This window comes from Chelonia mydas, chromosome 2, assembly GCF_015237465.2.
Source record: "Chelonia mydas isolate rCheMyd1 chromosome 2, rCheMyd1.pri.v2, whole genome shotgun sequence".
Lineage (NCBI taxonomy): Eukaryota > Metazoa > Chordata > Testudines > Cheloniidae > Chelonia > Chelonia mydas.
This window is the reverse complement of record NC_057850.1, coordinates 48269460-48285755: the sequence shown is the minus strand read 5'-3', so window position 1 is coordinate 48285755 and position 16296 is coordinate 48269460. Positions and strand designations below refer to the sequence as shown.

At 37.4% G+C, this 16296-nt stretch overlaps 1 protein-coding gene across 5 annotated transcripts in view; it reads left to right on the top strand.

Annotated features, from left to right (window-relative positions):
- The window catches only part of LRRCC1 (leucine rich repeat and coiled-coil centrosomal protein 1), a 39328-nt gene extending 25760 nt beyond the window's left edge, over positions 1-13568 (top strand). For 4 of the 5 annotated variants that reach the window (XM_037892356.2, XM_037892357.2, XM_037892358.2 and 1 more), the window contains 7 exons: positions 358-543; positions 1884-2058; positions 4022-4185; positions 5236-5444; positions 5679-5816; positions 7936-8071; positions 12513-13568. In XM_037892356.2, coding sequence (XP_037748284.1) covers positions 358-543; positions 1884-2058; positions 4022-4185; positions 5236-5444; positions 5679-5816; positions 7936-8071; positions 12513-12635 — 1131 coding nt within the window. In that variant the 3' untranslated portion in view covers positions 12636-13568. Of the gene's footprint in view, positions 1-357; positions 544-1883; positions 2059-4021; positions 4186-5235; positions 5445-5678; positions 5874-7935; positions 8073-12512 lie in introns of those variants that run through there. The other variant, XR_005224282.2, reaches the window with a different exon arrangement.
- The last annotated feature ends 2728 nt before the right edge of the window (positions 13569-16296 follow it).

The following is a 16296-nucleotide window of genomic DNA, read 5'->3' as shown; positions in this document are numbered from 1 at the left end:
TAAAAACAACCAAAAAAAAAAACCCCCAAACTTTTTTTTCTCTCCTTGTTCGTTAATCAAAAATGGCAATTTTAAGTGTTAAAGTAACAGTTGGTTTTAAATTAATTTTAATTTTTTTTAAGATCCAATTTAATCTTTTGAGATACTATTTGAAACGTTTTTCATTTGGTTTGACTGAATAAGTTCTATGCATTCATAATTTAACAAACAACTTCAGGTGATATAAAATACCTTTGGAATGGATGGAATTAATCTCACTTCCATTATTTCAAATTACCAGATTGTATTTTCACTCTACCCTACACACACACACATTTGGAGAGCTAATCTTTTTATTAACCTGTTTTTATCGTATAGGTTAAGGACGGTTTTGAAAATGTTACTGCTGAGTTAGCAGAACATAAGTGTACCCTTTTTCAATCTCAGCAAAAGGAAAAGCAGTCAGCAGCTCTGATTCAAGAGCTAACATCCATGGTGAAAGAACAGAAAGTAAGAATTACAGAGATAGTGAAGTCAAAACAAGAAACAACAGCAAATCTAAAGGTAAATGTTTTGAAGCCTTTTTTTAAAATTATACAGCACTTTAGACAAGAAGTTGCAGCATTAACAATACTCAGTATATTTCAGCTTAAAGTTAACATTGGCTAAAAATGGGATAAGGAAATAAACAGTGTTAATATTGACAGTAATCTCAATTCTCACGTCTTATCACTCACACTCACTCAGACTTCTCAGATGCACAATATAGTCAAATACACACGCGTACAATTCCTCACAATTGCACTCCTGTTTTGTGGTGATAGCAAGTTGTACATGATAGTAACTACTTGAAACTGAGATTCAGAGAGTATTTAATACTGTGAACTTTTGTAAACTCAGAAATGACAATATTTAACTGCAGAACAGTTATTTTCAAATGATTTGTACATGAATTAATTAACTTACGGTACTTAGGAAGTACTGTACAAAGTACTGTTACTGGGATTTATATCATTAGCATTATTACAGTGATTTAGATAATGATATAATAGTGACTACCTATAATTTGCATTAGCTGCTGTGCAGCACACTTTCGAAGATATTATCTACAATATTATAATATTCACAAATAGCCATTAAAATATTAGGAACATCATCACATTTAACAAATTTTCTAGCTGTTAAATAAAAGTCCAGCAATCATGGACTTGTAGCTTTTTCCAAGAGGCCGGGGAAAGGTATGCGTAGCTTTAGAGATTGCAAATTACTTTTTTAATGTCAAGTCAGCTTTCAAAAAGAAAATAAATTTTCAAGAGCTTAACGTTCAATATATTATGCCAAATGGAATCTCTGTCAGAGAATAACTGTTGGAAATTTTGATTATTCCTTGAAACTATTTTTAAAAGTATAAAATATCCTCTTTAAAAAAAGCCTATTTATAAGGTATGGAAAAAATGAATTTTGCATGTTTTGGGTTAGATACGTCTTGTGGTGTTGAAGCCCACCCAATACAGCCCCCGTTTCCTTTGGATTAACTTCTGCTGTGCAACCTAAATTCTCCATTTCCTCTTTTCAGACTTTTTTTGCACTTCTTTTAATTACAAAGTTATTTCCTCTTAAATTTATTCATATATATTTTCAAGCAAACTCTATTAAATTAGGTTTGTCCGTGAATAAAATGCATAAACTGTGTTGACTAATGAAACAAATGCCAGTGCTTTGTTACAGATAAAAGATGCCAATTTTTTTCAGACAAAACCTTGTGTGTAAGCGGCATATCCGCTTAAATAGCTAGTTAGTATTAACTGTCATAGTTAAAGTGGTGTTAATTATATTGAATTCCTGAATATTTGTCTTACAGAATCTTACTGTGTGTTTTTCCTACTATTCATTCATGTATACAGAGTCGAATCAGAGCACTTGAAACTATGGTTGAGGAGGACAAACAAAAGACTATTCAAATTGAACTCTTGAAACAGGAAAAATCAAAACTTATTTCTCAGCTGACAGCCCAGGAATCTGTAATTGATGGATTAAAAGTGGAAAGAAAAATGTGGGGACAAGAGTTGGCACAACAGGGTAAAAATACAGCAATTTTGTGGTAGAATATGATACCATAAATTAAATAGATATTTCACTTGCATTTCTTCCCTGAACAGTTGTATTGCCACAAGGCACTGTAGCACCACCTGAGACAAATAATCTCCAACCATAGTTTTTTATTTGACACAGAAAGGGCTACTTTTCATAGGAGTGGCATTATTAAAAATGATTAGCCTGCACTTCCTGCTATACATTTAAGTAGTTGGAAAGAGTAGTGTTCTGGTACATGACCCTCTTCATAGCACAACATTTTTGAGAGTCATGTCAATGAGCAGTTATCCAGTGGATGGAAACTCACATGAAAGCTAAAATATTTCTGTCCAAACCCCACTTAAACGGTATTGTCATCTTGTCATAAAGGAATACATATTTACTATATTTTTGTTAAGGATAGGTTGAAGATCTACAAAAATGAGTAATAAAATCCCAAGGAAAAAAATCTTGTAGAAAAACCAAACACAGTTTTTAACTTTTTGAGCTCAGAATTTTCACTAAATACAATGTCGCTTATCTGTTAATTAAGTGAAAAATACGCTTATTATATCAGGATACCATAGTTAAATGTTAAAATTAATCAGAATGTGAGAGAGCCAAAGATAAGGAATAAAAAGATAAACTGTTACTAATTATAATTTTGTGTGGTATTCTGTTAACTCAGTATATTCTTTTTATACTTCATTTGATTATTTATGGGAGGAAAATATTTCTTAGTGTGTGGGCTCAATAAGGGACACTTCAGAACACCTGACATTGTGATTATTTTGGTTTTTACTTATACATAACTGGTTTGGAGGGACACTGCTGTTTGCTTTCATCCCCTTTTATACAGTTTTTCCATACATATTGATATGAATTACAACAGGAAAAAACGAAATAGTGTCACATTCTACTCCACTTTGTTTTACCCAGTGGTGGAGATGATTTGCTTGGATGTGGCCATTCCTTTGTGCAAGCAACTACTTGGAGTCACAGCGACAGTTGAATAGTGCCTAGAAAAATGGTTTAAAGCTATTCATAAAACAAATAGAAGTATCACAGTATATTCAAAGGTGGTAATCTCAAAGAATGTTCTGTACGTACCCTGTTCTCACTTCTTTTTCATTCAGGTGTTTTTATATTTGGCAAAACATTATGCTTGCCATATTAAAATTGAGGCTTTTTAAAATTTATTTAATTGAGTTTTAAGCACAAGGCCAGAAGCATTGTTGTGGAACAGGTGAGGTGGACCAAAATTGGTCCTCTAGTACTCCTAATGTATTGAGTAATATACATCTCTCCTTGTGTGGTTGTTAAGTCCAAATTATAGAGAACAAATGTGCAATCATCTACTTTCATTGACTCTTATTACTTGTTCAGGGAGGAGGATAGCACATAAAATGCTACATAAAGTATTGCAGGGAGGTTCAAGTTTTGAGAGAATTCCCTCAGTATTAAATAGCGTTACTTACTCTGTATTTCATAGTGGTATTGATACCTGTGTCACAGAATGCCCATTTCCACCTTCATCCCCCAAAGTGAGAATCAAATTGCAGATGTCCTTGAAGACCAATTTAAATGTTGGAGCAATAAGTGATGTTGTAGCTTTTATCCTCTTTCTTGTTCTGCTGCACCATAACTAGCAGTACAGATTTAGCACCATCTGGTGGTCTCTTTGAGATTGCTTAGCTTAGATCTGTAAGCATTATTACTGATCATTTGTTATAGAAGTGCCCAAAGGTCTAAACAGCAAGTGTTTAATACCATTAAGTAGCCACTGTTGAACATTTTCCAAAAAAATTGTGTAGTTATAAATTAAGGTTCCAGTACAGCAGTTTGCTCCATGCAGGTGTTATATGTATGTCCACACTTGCATAAAATGTTCACTTTCCTGAAATTTGCTTGGAAAATGCCTTCAAGATCTGCAGTGCTGTTTAAATGTTTAAATGTTGTGTTTATCCAGGTGCTTCTCTTGCTCAAGACCGTGGAAAACTAGAAGCAAAAATTGAGGTTCTGACCAATGAAAGTGAGATTCTAAAAAAACAAAACGAACGTGACAATGATGCTCTAAGAATTAAGACCAAAATAGTGGAAGATCAAACAGAAACAATTAGAAAATTAAAAGAAGTAAGTGCTGTGTGCGTGTGTGCGTGTGTGCGTGTGCATGTACAGCATGCTTAAATTAAACAGAGTTGGAGTGAAAATTGTGGCAGTGACTTGAATAAAATTAGAAAGGCAATGCCATCGCTGTCTGATGAGAGTGCACTCCCATTGACTTCATTGGGTGCAGGACAAGGCCATATATGATTGTTGCAATGATATGATAACTTATCTCTGTATTTATGTTCAGACTTACTCCAATATAGCCCACATAAAAATCATTATCAGAAATGTAGAAGAAAAATGTAGGACAAGTCACACTTAATTGATAATGTTTTACTTATTAAAATAATCAGTTGAATTTGCTTGAAATTTTATATTCTGTTCTTTTTGCATTCAGGGAGCAATAGGGTAACATACTTGCTGTTAAACTAGCATTATAAATTTCAGTGGGGCTCAAACCTTTGCCTCATTTATTATAGCAAAACTGCGTTATTTCTGGAGGAGTTTTGTCTAAGTAGATTAATATAGACAAATTATCCACTAGTTATATAGAGTATATCTTTAAAAGTAGCAGAGTTTGAACTCTTCAGTGTTCTTTTATTACAACTTTTCCATCAGAAATTATATAATGTATTATTCTATTTAAGGATACTTCCAGTAAATAAAGCAAAATAGAAAGCTGGACTTGAAAGTAGTTGAGGTTCCTTTGCCTAAAAGAATCTAATTAGATTCCTTAATCAGTTGTTGCTTTGTTTTTGTTTTGCAACCAATATATCCTGTAAGTTAACATAATTGCAAGAAAGTTTTATGTTAAGAAAAACGAGGAGCATACATAGGACTAGAAGGGACCTTGTGGGTGCTTGAGTCTAGTACCCTGCTGTCACGAGCAACTCTGTCGCATCCCGCTCATAAACATATCAGGCTTCATCTTAAAACGAGTTGAGTTGTATAGGAAGTCTGTTCCAGAACTTCACTGCTCTGATGGCTTTAAACTTTCATCTAATTTTCAGCCTAAATTTATTTATGGCCAGTTTATACTACCCATTTATCCCAAAACAAATGTGTTTTTTATAGGGTTTACAGGAGAGAGATGAGCAGATGAGAAAACAGCGTGAAGAAAATGTTGAAATCCAAAAGACTTTTCAGGTGCAATTGGATGAAAAAACTGCACAATTGGAAGAGCTAATAGAAAAGTTAGAAAGGCAAAATTTAAGAAAAGAGGAATTAAAACAACTGTTAGAAGAAAAAGATGCAGAACTGGAAGATATTAGGAAAGCATACAGGTGATGTATAATATTGTAAGCATAATGAAATGTTATGACCCACACTGAAATTTCAAGTGAGATCTTGTGTTCAGATTGGTTGGGAGAAGAGTACATGGGTAGGCCAGAGCCTCACTTTTGATGGTTAGAACTAGAAAATGGGGAAATGTAGAAGTATCACTCCCTCCCCGCCCCCCGCCCCCCCCCGCAGTTTTAAAAGATGATAGACTCTGAACATGTGTGTTTTATTTTCAGTGCAATGAATAAGAAGTGGCAAGATAAAGGAGAACTACTAAGCCACCTAGAGACCCAAGTTAAACAAATGAAAGAAAACTTTGATATCAAGGAAAAGAAGCTGATCGAAGAGAGAAACCAAAGCCTTCAAACTCAGAAGTAAAAACAAAAATACTAATAATAGTTGTCTTGTACATAGTCCACCATGCAAGACAGGTGAAATCTTGGTACACAATATTAGAGTTCATAATGAAGTTGCAAGTACTTTCTATGGGTCCAATCCCACACACTCTTATATACACAAGTATTTCTTGTGAGTAAGGATTACTTCTGTAAAGTAGGTATCTTCAGGATCTTCCCCTCAGTTTTTAACTGCATTTTCAATGTACTTGAAGATTTTTAGATTCCCAGCTCTTTGCCCCCAAATGTTTAGTACTCAGATGAAGTTACTACCTATTGGAGATCCTAGTTCTATGACCACACTGAGATTAAACAAGGATTAATAAAATTTATATAAAACATAAATTTGTAATCCACAGATAGGAGGCCCGTTTGGCGTAAATTTATTGATAGGCTAAATGCGTATTCCTGTTCGTGTGACTTAGCATTTGTGTTGCTACAGCACCAAACGTGGTTATAATTAATTGCCAGTGCTAAGGTTTTCCTTTAATGCCTAGTATATTTGAGGGGAAAAGAATAAGTAAGACAGTGTCTGAATTTCCTTCTCCCTCCTCTCCTTCCTCCCACCCCCACATTATTACTGAAAAGTTGGAGTGGTTTTTTTGTTTTGGTTTTGGTTTTTTTACATTTGGATCCATTGTATGTTTTAATATATGACTTTATTTCTCTGTCATCAGTGCTTTCAGTGGAAGTGTTAGTTGACGCAATTAACAGTGGATTAGGAGTTGATAGTAAACAAAAAGCCTAAGGAAATGACACATTTAAAAAAAATCATGTAGCCATATTGTGAAGATGAAGGCAGTTTCCAGTAAACACATGTACAAGTGGCACTACCTATCATGTCAGCCAAATAAATACTGGATGATGTGTCCGTATAACTGTAGTCTCATAAGCCTTGTGTATGCTAGGAAAACTTTTTTTTCAAAGACTTCCCACTATATTGTTAACGATGCTGTGGCTACTGCAACCATTTTTTTAAGCACTGTTTGCTTTCTCTTTAAGCATAGGTAGTTAGGCCACACACACAACAGCAATAAGCAAAGACATAGCAAGTAATGCTAGACCCAATGATGCAAAAGAAACAATGACTAATGAGATTAGGTAGTCAAAGACATTATTTTGATTTTCCACAAAACTTCCTTGAGAAAAAGACTGCTCATTGCTACAACTATTCTGTTAGTGTGCCTCACTAAAATATAACTACTGATGAAGTACCTCTTTCTGCTAAGGACTTAGTCTACATATCCCCCACTAAAACTGGTAAAATGTTGTTTTTCCTTTAGTGAGGATTTCCTCCGTTATTTTAAGAGAGGTTGGACATAATGGTCATCTGGTCAGCGGAATAATCTTAATGATCTAAATTTCGTTTCTCCAGAACAAAATGAAATAGTTGATAGGGCTAAGCACTGGGAGCAGTGCTGGAAACTCAGTGCTGCTGAAATGTATCCTAGAAAAAGAACATTGTATGTGAAATTTCATAGGGCTGTGTATTCATAGTGTCTGAATAGTATTCATAGTGTTGCTCTACTGTGTAGTTGCAAATTCTAGTTTTATATTGAAACATCCTCTCAGGCGCTCCTGAGTCCGCAGGGATCTGCCACAAGATTTACCCTTTTAATTCTCAGAAAATGTGTTTGTAATAGACCCATACTCGCCCAATCTGCTTCGAAGAAATGGTGGAAATAATACTTAGACCATTTAAGTAAGAACAATAATATGTATATCTTTTGCTACAATAAGTAGATGGTTGAAAGCCTTAGGGGTCGTTAGCACGCTTGACAAGAGCAAGTGTGAATCTTCTAGTTCAGTGGTCACCAGCCGGTCGATCGCAATTGACTGGTCAATCCTAGAGGATCTCCCAGTCTATCGCAATCTCCAGCTGTGCAGGAACCACAAACCACAGCCACTGGGAGCTGCGGGCGGCCATGCAAATGTAAACAAACTGTCTGGCAGCCCACCAGTGGATTACCCTGAGGGGCCGCGAGGGGCTGCATGCGGCCCATGGGCCACAGGTTGCCCACCACTATTACCATTACCTTTTAAGACTGTCAGTTATTTCTGGCTTTCTTAAGGATTAACATATTTCATCCTATTTTAGGGTTGCAATGGAAAAACTTCATTCAGTGGATGATGCTTTTAGAAGACAACTTGAGTCAACGCTAGCAGCTCATCAGGCAGAATTACTGCAGCTGGCAAATGAAAAACAAAGACAAATTGAAGCAGCAAATGAAAAGGTAATGTATTTTAATAAAATGTCAGACCTTAAAATCTGTATTTTCAGTCCCAGCATTGTTATATGTAGTCTTTTTGGGTGTCTGTGTTGGCTAATCACCATTAATGAAAGCATTGTTGACACTGAATTTTTAATATTTGCCCAATAATAGATTCACTAAAAGTGCATAGACAGTAGGCAGACTCTGAATATTCTTTGTTCAAGGAACATGCAATCACTTGCCAGTGCATGAACATCCTTTAATTATTAGAGAGGCGAGAAAAATTGTGTTAAAGTATTTTATGTAACGCTGTACTTTTTTTTAGCTTTTATAATTCCTGTGACAGATGTGAGACCTTAGAAGCATGCAAACTTCAAAAGACTATTCTATTGAGATGTGCCAATGGATTAGTTGTAAACTTTGTTTTCTACAAATGTTACATGTATCATCGTGAGATAAGGACTGCATTCTGGCTCCATTGTGGAGGGTTACTGAGCTTCCCCAAAGAACAAGTCACTTGGGAATTGCATGGATTGATTTAAATCTCTGACTTTGATAATGATTTAAATCAGGAAACAGGAAATCTTGGTGTAAATGATTGATTTTCCTCTTGTTTTGCATTTTTACATTTTAGTGACTTTCCTAAAGATGGGTTGATTCTCATGGTTGGTAACCATTAAAACACGTTAACGTGCAACTAAATGTAGCCTTTACACTAAATTTGGTGCTTTTTTGCTAAAGGGGGGGAGGAGGATGATACTCTATATAGATACACATTTAGGCAGTTTTATAGTTTCTTACATATATTCAGATTCTTTATTTACATTTTCATGTTAAAAATGGTAACTAATGCAGTACATGCTTACTAGATCATTAATTTTTTTACTTGTGATTTGTGTCAAGCCATTTGGAGCCTCTCTTTGGCACCTGCACCAGGTTAAATCCTAGGAGCTAGGGAATGCTCAACAGTCTGCACTCCTCTCCCCCTCCCACAACCCCAACTGGCCAATGCATGCCAGAGACTCCTGGGAGGGAATTAGAGGGGGTAGAAGCTATCTGATGTCCCTCAGCAAGTGTCTCCTTCCCTCACTGCTGGGGCTGTCCCCCTTTCGCCACCAGCCGCATCATGTTTCCCTCATCCATTGAGGTATGTAGGTGGCATTTTGGATGGAAATCCAAATTCAATTACAACTGCACAAAAACAGCACTTTATTTTTTTTATGAAATAAAACTACCTTAAAGTACTGTGTACACAAACGTCTTTAGATTTTAAATGATTTGCATTTAAAATTAACTGATTTGCTAAACAAAGGAAGTATTATATGAAGTTAATGAATTGAACTTATTGTTCCTGGTCATGGTGTTCTTCAAAGTTTTTAGAACTAGTAAATCTCCTAGATTGGAAAAGGAAAAACGCTTTTGTGCTTTTTCAACTCCCAATTAGTTCTGTAACTTTGAATGAACTAGTAATTGAACTGAACTAGTTGAATAAAGTGAAACGAAGAAACTATTCTTTGTACTTCAGAAGAGGCTACTTTTGTCAAAAGCTGATTTAGCACCTCTGTGAACTCTGGGTCCAAGTACTTATCCAGTGACTTTGACCAGTTCAGTGGTTTGACTGTTTTTAAAACTTGGCAGTAAACATACTCAATTTTTTTTTTGTATTTAATTTAAATTTGAATAGATTATAATGTGTGAATAGATTTACTAGATTGTTTAACATAGATTTTAATTTCAAATTTAATACTAAATTAGTTATTTTTAAATTATTTAATTTAAAAAAAAAAATTGTTTGGTTTTTTTGGTTTGGTTTTTGTTTTAAATCCACCCTGGTTGGCAGTAATTACTCCAGATCCTGGGACAGTTGAACAACTCCAGAGAAATACCACCCCTTGGGGTGAATTGCATATACTGGTTCAGACAGGGTTCAAGAGGAACAGGAGACATAGAAAGAGCTTTTGGTATGAAGGGTCAGGATGAACTGAATCATCTGGTTCATTTGCATCCAAAAACTGACATGAGATTGTCACTAAGAGGGCAGAACCTAGCTGTAAGAGTTTGACGGACTAGAGCCTGCCTGGGTCTCTTTGTGTAACATGGGTGACACCTCCTAGACTTACTGGGTGTCTGAATTGTTTGTGTATTGTTTTGATGTTCTCTAATGCTTTTTGTCCTAAAATAAATGTGTTGGGCTTTGTGAAAGCTGGCTGGTCACTGGTAACCCTATCATTGTCCCTGAAAGAGTGAACCACAGGGGCTGGACTAAGGTCAGACCTGCTGGGATAATCACATTGAATTGCAGGGGGACTGCAAGCCTAAATCCCCAGTGTGAGATGGGGGAGAGAGACACTAGGTCCCCTCCCATAGAGGGGTGATAGCTGGAGGAGACTACAGAGGGGGGTAGAAGTGCAGGTAATCATGGAACTGTGACAATTCCCACCAATATGCTTTTGAGCTATAGAAACACCATGATTTCTATCAATACTGTTCTTAATTTTGTAATCCTCTTTCCCCCAAAGAATTAAATAACTAGCTATAGAATCATTTAGCAAAACTTGCTGCTATTACAGATTGTAACAGGGTCCCTGCCTCCCAGATATTGCACAGGGCAGCCATGCAGCATTCCTGCCTCAGTTTCTCCTCAGTGACTTGGCCCTCCAGCTAAGCCGTTAATAAAAAAGTCCACAAGTATACAAGCTGAAAAAACACAGAATTCACATACCAGTTTCAAACGGGACCCAGCCCCTCCTTTAAGGGCCACATCCCATCCGTGTTTAATAACTTAGACACTCTTTTGCCTTTTTATGTAATAAAAAAATTTAAAATGCTGTTATTGTGCAATTATAATCTAATTTGAATTTCACCCTTTCCCATTAGCCCCTTGGGTTGCTCACTTGCTCCCTCCCAATCAGCTCTCCCACGCTTTTTTGCCTGGAGTCTTTCCCTTCTTTTGCAAGCCATGCCCAGCCCTTCCTAGCTGGGGTGTTTTCTCCTTTGGTGTCTCAGGGTCTGCTGCAGGAGCCCTCCTCCTCTCTGTAGTCCTCAGCAGTCTTCTCCAGGATTCTGCTGAAGTCTCTCTCCTTTCCACACTGCCCCGATCTCTCAGGCCTCTGGGATAGGTAAAAGATTGAATCACACAACCCATTTTCCCCACTTGGGGAGATGAGTTGGCTGTGTCACAAGTTGGGCTGGGACTTCATCTCCCTTTAAGGAAGCAGTCACCCTATGACTCCAATACTGACACATCTAGTGTGTCCCTTTTACAAACATTTGATGTGAAAGACTTCCTAGTTTGCTGTTCTGCTAGCAACTTTGTTTATCCCATCCTGTCTTCCTTTATCACCTGTTTTCACATTGCACAATTCTTCATGAAAGTTTTTACTTCCTACTACTCATAGAATCATAGAATATCAGGGTTGGAAGGGACCTCAGGAGGTCATCTAGTCCAACCCCCTGCTCAAAGCAGGACCAATCCCCAATCAAATCATCCCAGCCAAGGCTTTGTCAAGCCTGACCTTAAAAACTTCCAAGGAAGGAGATTCTACCACCTCCCTAGGTAACGCATTCCAGTGTTTCACCACCCTCTTAGTGAAAAAGTTTTTCCTAATATCCAATCTAAACCTCCCCCACTGCAACTTGAGACCATTACTCCTTGTCCTGTCCTCTTCTACCACTGAGAATAGTCTAGAACCATCCTCTCTGGAACCACCTCTCAGGTAGTTGAAAGCAGCTATCAAATCCCCCCTCATTCTTCTCTTCCGCAGACTAAACAATCCCAGTTCCCTCAGCCTCTCCTCATAAATCGTGTGTTCCAGACCCCTAATCATTTTTGTTGCCCTTCGCTGGACTCTCTCCAATTTATCCATGTCCTTCTTGTAGTGTGGGGCCCAAAACTGGACACAGTACTCCAGATGAGGCCTCACCAATGTCAAATAGAGGGGAACGATCACGTCCCTCGATCTGCTCCCTACTTATACATCCCAAAATGCCATTGGCCTTCTTGGCAACAAGGGCACACTGCTGACTCATATCCAGCTTCTCGTCCACTGTAACCCCTAGGTCCTTTTCCGCAGAACTGCTGCCTAGCCATTCGGTCCCTAGTCTGTAGCTGTGCATTGGGTTCTTCCGTCCTAAGTGCAGGACCCTGCACTTATCCTTATTGAACCGCATCAGGTTTCTTTTGGCCCAATCCTCCAATTTGTCTAGGTCCCTCTGTATCCTATCCCTGCCCTCCAGCGTATCTACCACTCCTCCCAGTTTAGTATCATCTGCAAACTCCTGTTGCCATATCTGTCATACAACATATGAAGCAATTTGTACTCAAATGTACTCTTTATAAGAATAGCAATATATTGTGTAATTACTCTGGGATTCTTAATCAGTGATAAAAAGTAAGCAAGATTACTCTTCCTATAATATACTAACAAGCAGGTTGAATTTATGTATCTTTTTATAATTTCAGGTTTACCAGGTTGAAAAAGAAATGCGTCAGCTTCTGCAAGAAACAGCAAACAGTAAAAAGGCCATGGAAGAGAAAATAAGACGACTTACAAGTGCATTAAGTGACATTCAGCAAGATCTCTGACGAAATGTGTAATGCATTAAATCTGACCATCCTGCTGCTCCTTTAATAAAAGGAGTTAGAGAAGTAGTGTAAAATATATACATAAACTATATAAACAAATATACAGTATCTCTGTTAGTTACACTTGTTGCTGTGATTTTTAGTTTTCCTTTTTAAAACACTTATTTCCAGAGTAATTTTTGTGTGTGATTATTTTGAGAGTTCAAGAATCAAATAGGTATTAAAACTGTGTACAGTATTTTCATACTAGTTATCTGATATGTGTCTGGTAATATTTGTGTTTTGACCTCTCTAAGAAATAGGTCAAAACAAATCAACAGATGAAAAGCACTGTATGGGTTAAGGATTATCCGTAAAGGAAGAGAAGATGGAGGTGGACTTTTTTTTTAATAGCACACATCATACATGACCGTTTTGTATATCTGGAGTTAACCCTGTTTGGAGATAGCGTTCAGTGACTTTTCAGAGTTAATACTGTTATCCCAGAGAAAAGAGGTCTTGTTGACTTCAGCAGTCACTGAATGTGTTCAATAATCTCTCCTAGACATTACCATTCAAACCCGATGCTGTTCCTTGATGTCTTTCATACGCTACACTGTTCGTTTCAAAGGATGCAGGGGTCCACCCTCATGGAACAGCTTGCAGGATCAAGTGCTAAATAAGAAAATTCCTGATCTCAGGAATTTACTGATGTACAGGTGAGGTCAATTACACAGAGGCTTAACAAACAAGAGGTACTGAAAACTTACTTCATGCTGAATGACATGCTTCAGTGATGACTTGATTTATACTATTGCATTTCTTTAAAAATCCAATGTTTTAATTTTTTTATTAATAGCTATGCAATTACTCCCTAAAGTCCCAGTGAGAGCTGGGGGTTTGGTGTTCTGGGCACTGTACAAGCTTTTAGTAAAATCTGTTTCTTGACTACCATTCCTGCATGCTCAGATGATTCCATTTCTCTAGCTGAAAGGGCCTCTAAATCTGCTTCCTGGAGAAGGAAATGGCAACTTTAGACAGACTTTAAATCTTTATATGGAAATAAAGCCATTTTAAAAGGAGATGGAAGTTATCCAGGATGAGTTTTTAGGATCTCTAGTGTATCGCTACATTTCTTCCATTTAGTTACTTACAATGCTGAATGGTACGGTGCTATAAAATGATGTACATGAATAAAATATTCAGCAGATTTGGAGTTGGAGCTGTACTCCTAATGGAGGACTTTGCAGACATTGTCATCTCTCTCCTAATAAGCGAAGAATGCATGTGTTCTTCCACCCTTACCTTTTCATTTCCTCCACAGTGCTTGAGCCTTACTGTTTGAGGAAACGCTTTTCTAGAAAACACTTTCTGTAGTTCTCAATTCTCAGGCAAACTAGTGACACTGACTTAAAGCTTGAGCATTCTGAAAATGTGACTAAGCACACATGCATGCTGGGCCCTGAAGCACCAAGATATTTGCACCCCACACCCTATTGTGATTTTTGTACCAAATATGCCTTGTGAGAAATCCTTTAAAAACTAGTAACTTGCAGGTCACCACTACCCTGGTGAAATATGTAGCAACATTATATATAAAGTTATGAATTCCCCCTGTATGTTACTAGAACATATTCAAGACCACATGGCCTTGCCTCGGTAAAGGTGTTAAATAGTTCAATCCTAAACAAAGGAATGGGGGTTTGCCTCAATTTACATATAAGCAGTAAACATGATCATCGAGAGACTGCAGGAAACAGAACAATTTGTATTTTAGCCAATACCAGTGTGTGTGGGGGGGGCGGAAAACATCCTGGAGCTTCCTTCACCATCAGACTCCTTGTTGCCTTCCTCACAGCTTGAGTAAACCTCTTTGAAGAGTAACCTTCAAAAGAATACATTGCAAAGGTTTACTGATCTTAAAGACAAGGGCTTCTGAGCCTCAAGTGATAAGCAATTGAATCAACTGATTGTATACAGTATTACTGTATTATAAAAGTGTATAGAGAGCTCTTTTCTAAAAGCTAATGACATACTGGTGATTAATATCATTGTGAAATATAACGAGGAGTCCAGTGGCATCTTAAAGACTAACAATTTTTGGGGGGCATAAGCTTTCGTGGATTAAAAAACCCACTTCAGATGCATGGAGTGAAAAATTACAGATGCAGGCATAAATATACTGATGTGAAGAGAAGTTACTTTACAAGTGGAGAAGAAGTGTTGACAAGGTCAATTCAGTCAGGGGGGATTTGGTCCACTCCCAATAATTGAGGAGGAGGTGTCAATACCAAGAGAGGGAAAATTGCTTTTGTAGTGAGCCAGTCATTCCCAGTCTCTATTCAAGCCCAAATTAATGGTGTTAAATTTGCAAAGGAATTGTAACTCTGCAGAGAAATATGTAAAACTCTCTATATGAAGAAATATGGATAGTTAATGATATTATGCATTAAAGTCTGTGGCCAAACAGGGAGAAACATCTACCATCTATCATGAGCAAAGGCAGCTATTTACCTATCTCCAGTGACATTAAGCAAGGTGTGACCAAAAACAATAGAAGATCCATTTACATAGAAATCAGCAAGGGAATGGGAAGTCTACAGGAAGGGAAGAACTGGTAGCATTAGGTCATCCTACCTCTTGAAACAGTCATTGAACTTTGGAAGATAAAGCAGAGAGAGAAGCCATCTTTGGCATTTGTCACTAGACAACACACAAGGCAGAGCTCTTGCAAGCTGAGAAAGATGGGTCCTTCAACCAAGTGTGGGGTGGAGTTAAGGCTCTGGGAACTGAAAATAGGTGAGAAACCTGCTTAGGCAAAGATCTTTCACTTAGGAAGACAAGGGAATACAGCATCTTGTACTTCTGTGGAAGGTCCTGAATGAGGGGAAGTCAGCCATGGGTGGTAAGAAGACTGAGAGAAACCACCTTGATCAAAGGCTGTACCTTGCTAAATTAAGTTTTAGACTTTTAGATGCATGTTTTCACTTCTATTTGCTTGTAACCGTTTCTAATTTTGTTCCTTTTACTTGGCATCACTTACCTAGTCCTATTGTTAATAAATTAGTTTTATTATAAACCAACTCAATGCTGTGTTTAAATGGAAGGATGTATTTAGCCCGGTTAAATTGATAAGCTGTGATGTGCTTTTGTGTCTTTTAGAGGAACAAATGAACCTTATTTCTCTGAACTGTCCAAGACACGGCTGGATATTACAGATCACATGGTTTGGGAAAATTCAGGATTGGGAATGTGTTGGTTTACCTTGCAAATAGTAATCAAGGCTGGCGGAAGCCAGAGTTGGGCTGAGTTGGACAGGCTGCTGGGGTCAGAGCTGCTGAACCAGAGCTATCTAGCAAACAGTCACTCAGGATGTGACTTGCATGCTTGTAGGCTGGTTCTGAGTGTCCCAGGGTAGAAGCTACAGCAGCAAAGCATTGTGAGGCACCCAGGATTGTAGGGAAAGTGGTGGCACAATCCCTTATTGGTCTGGATTGCACTCTGAGCCCTATAACACATGCACACCAAATTTGGCATTTAAAATCTCTAGCCAATTCTATTTCTCTTGGCATATTTCTAAGGCATTTCATTTTCAGTTTTTACTGGTTTTTTAAACTGAAAAAATCTTGGATTTTACAAAAACTGTTCACTTTTTACTGACTCGTTTTTTACCTTAACTTTG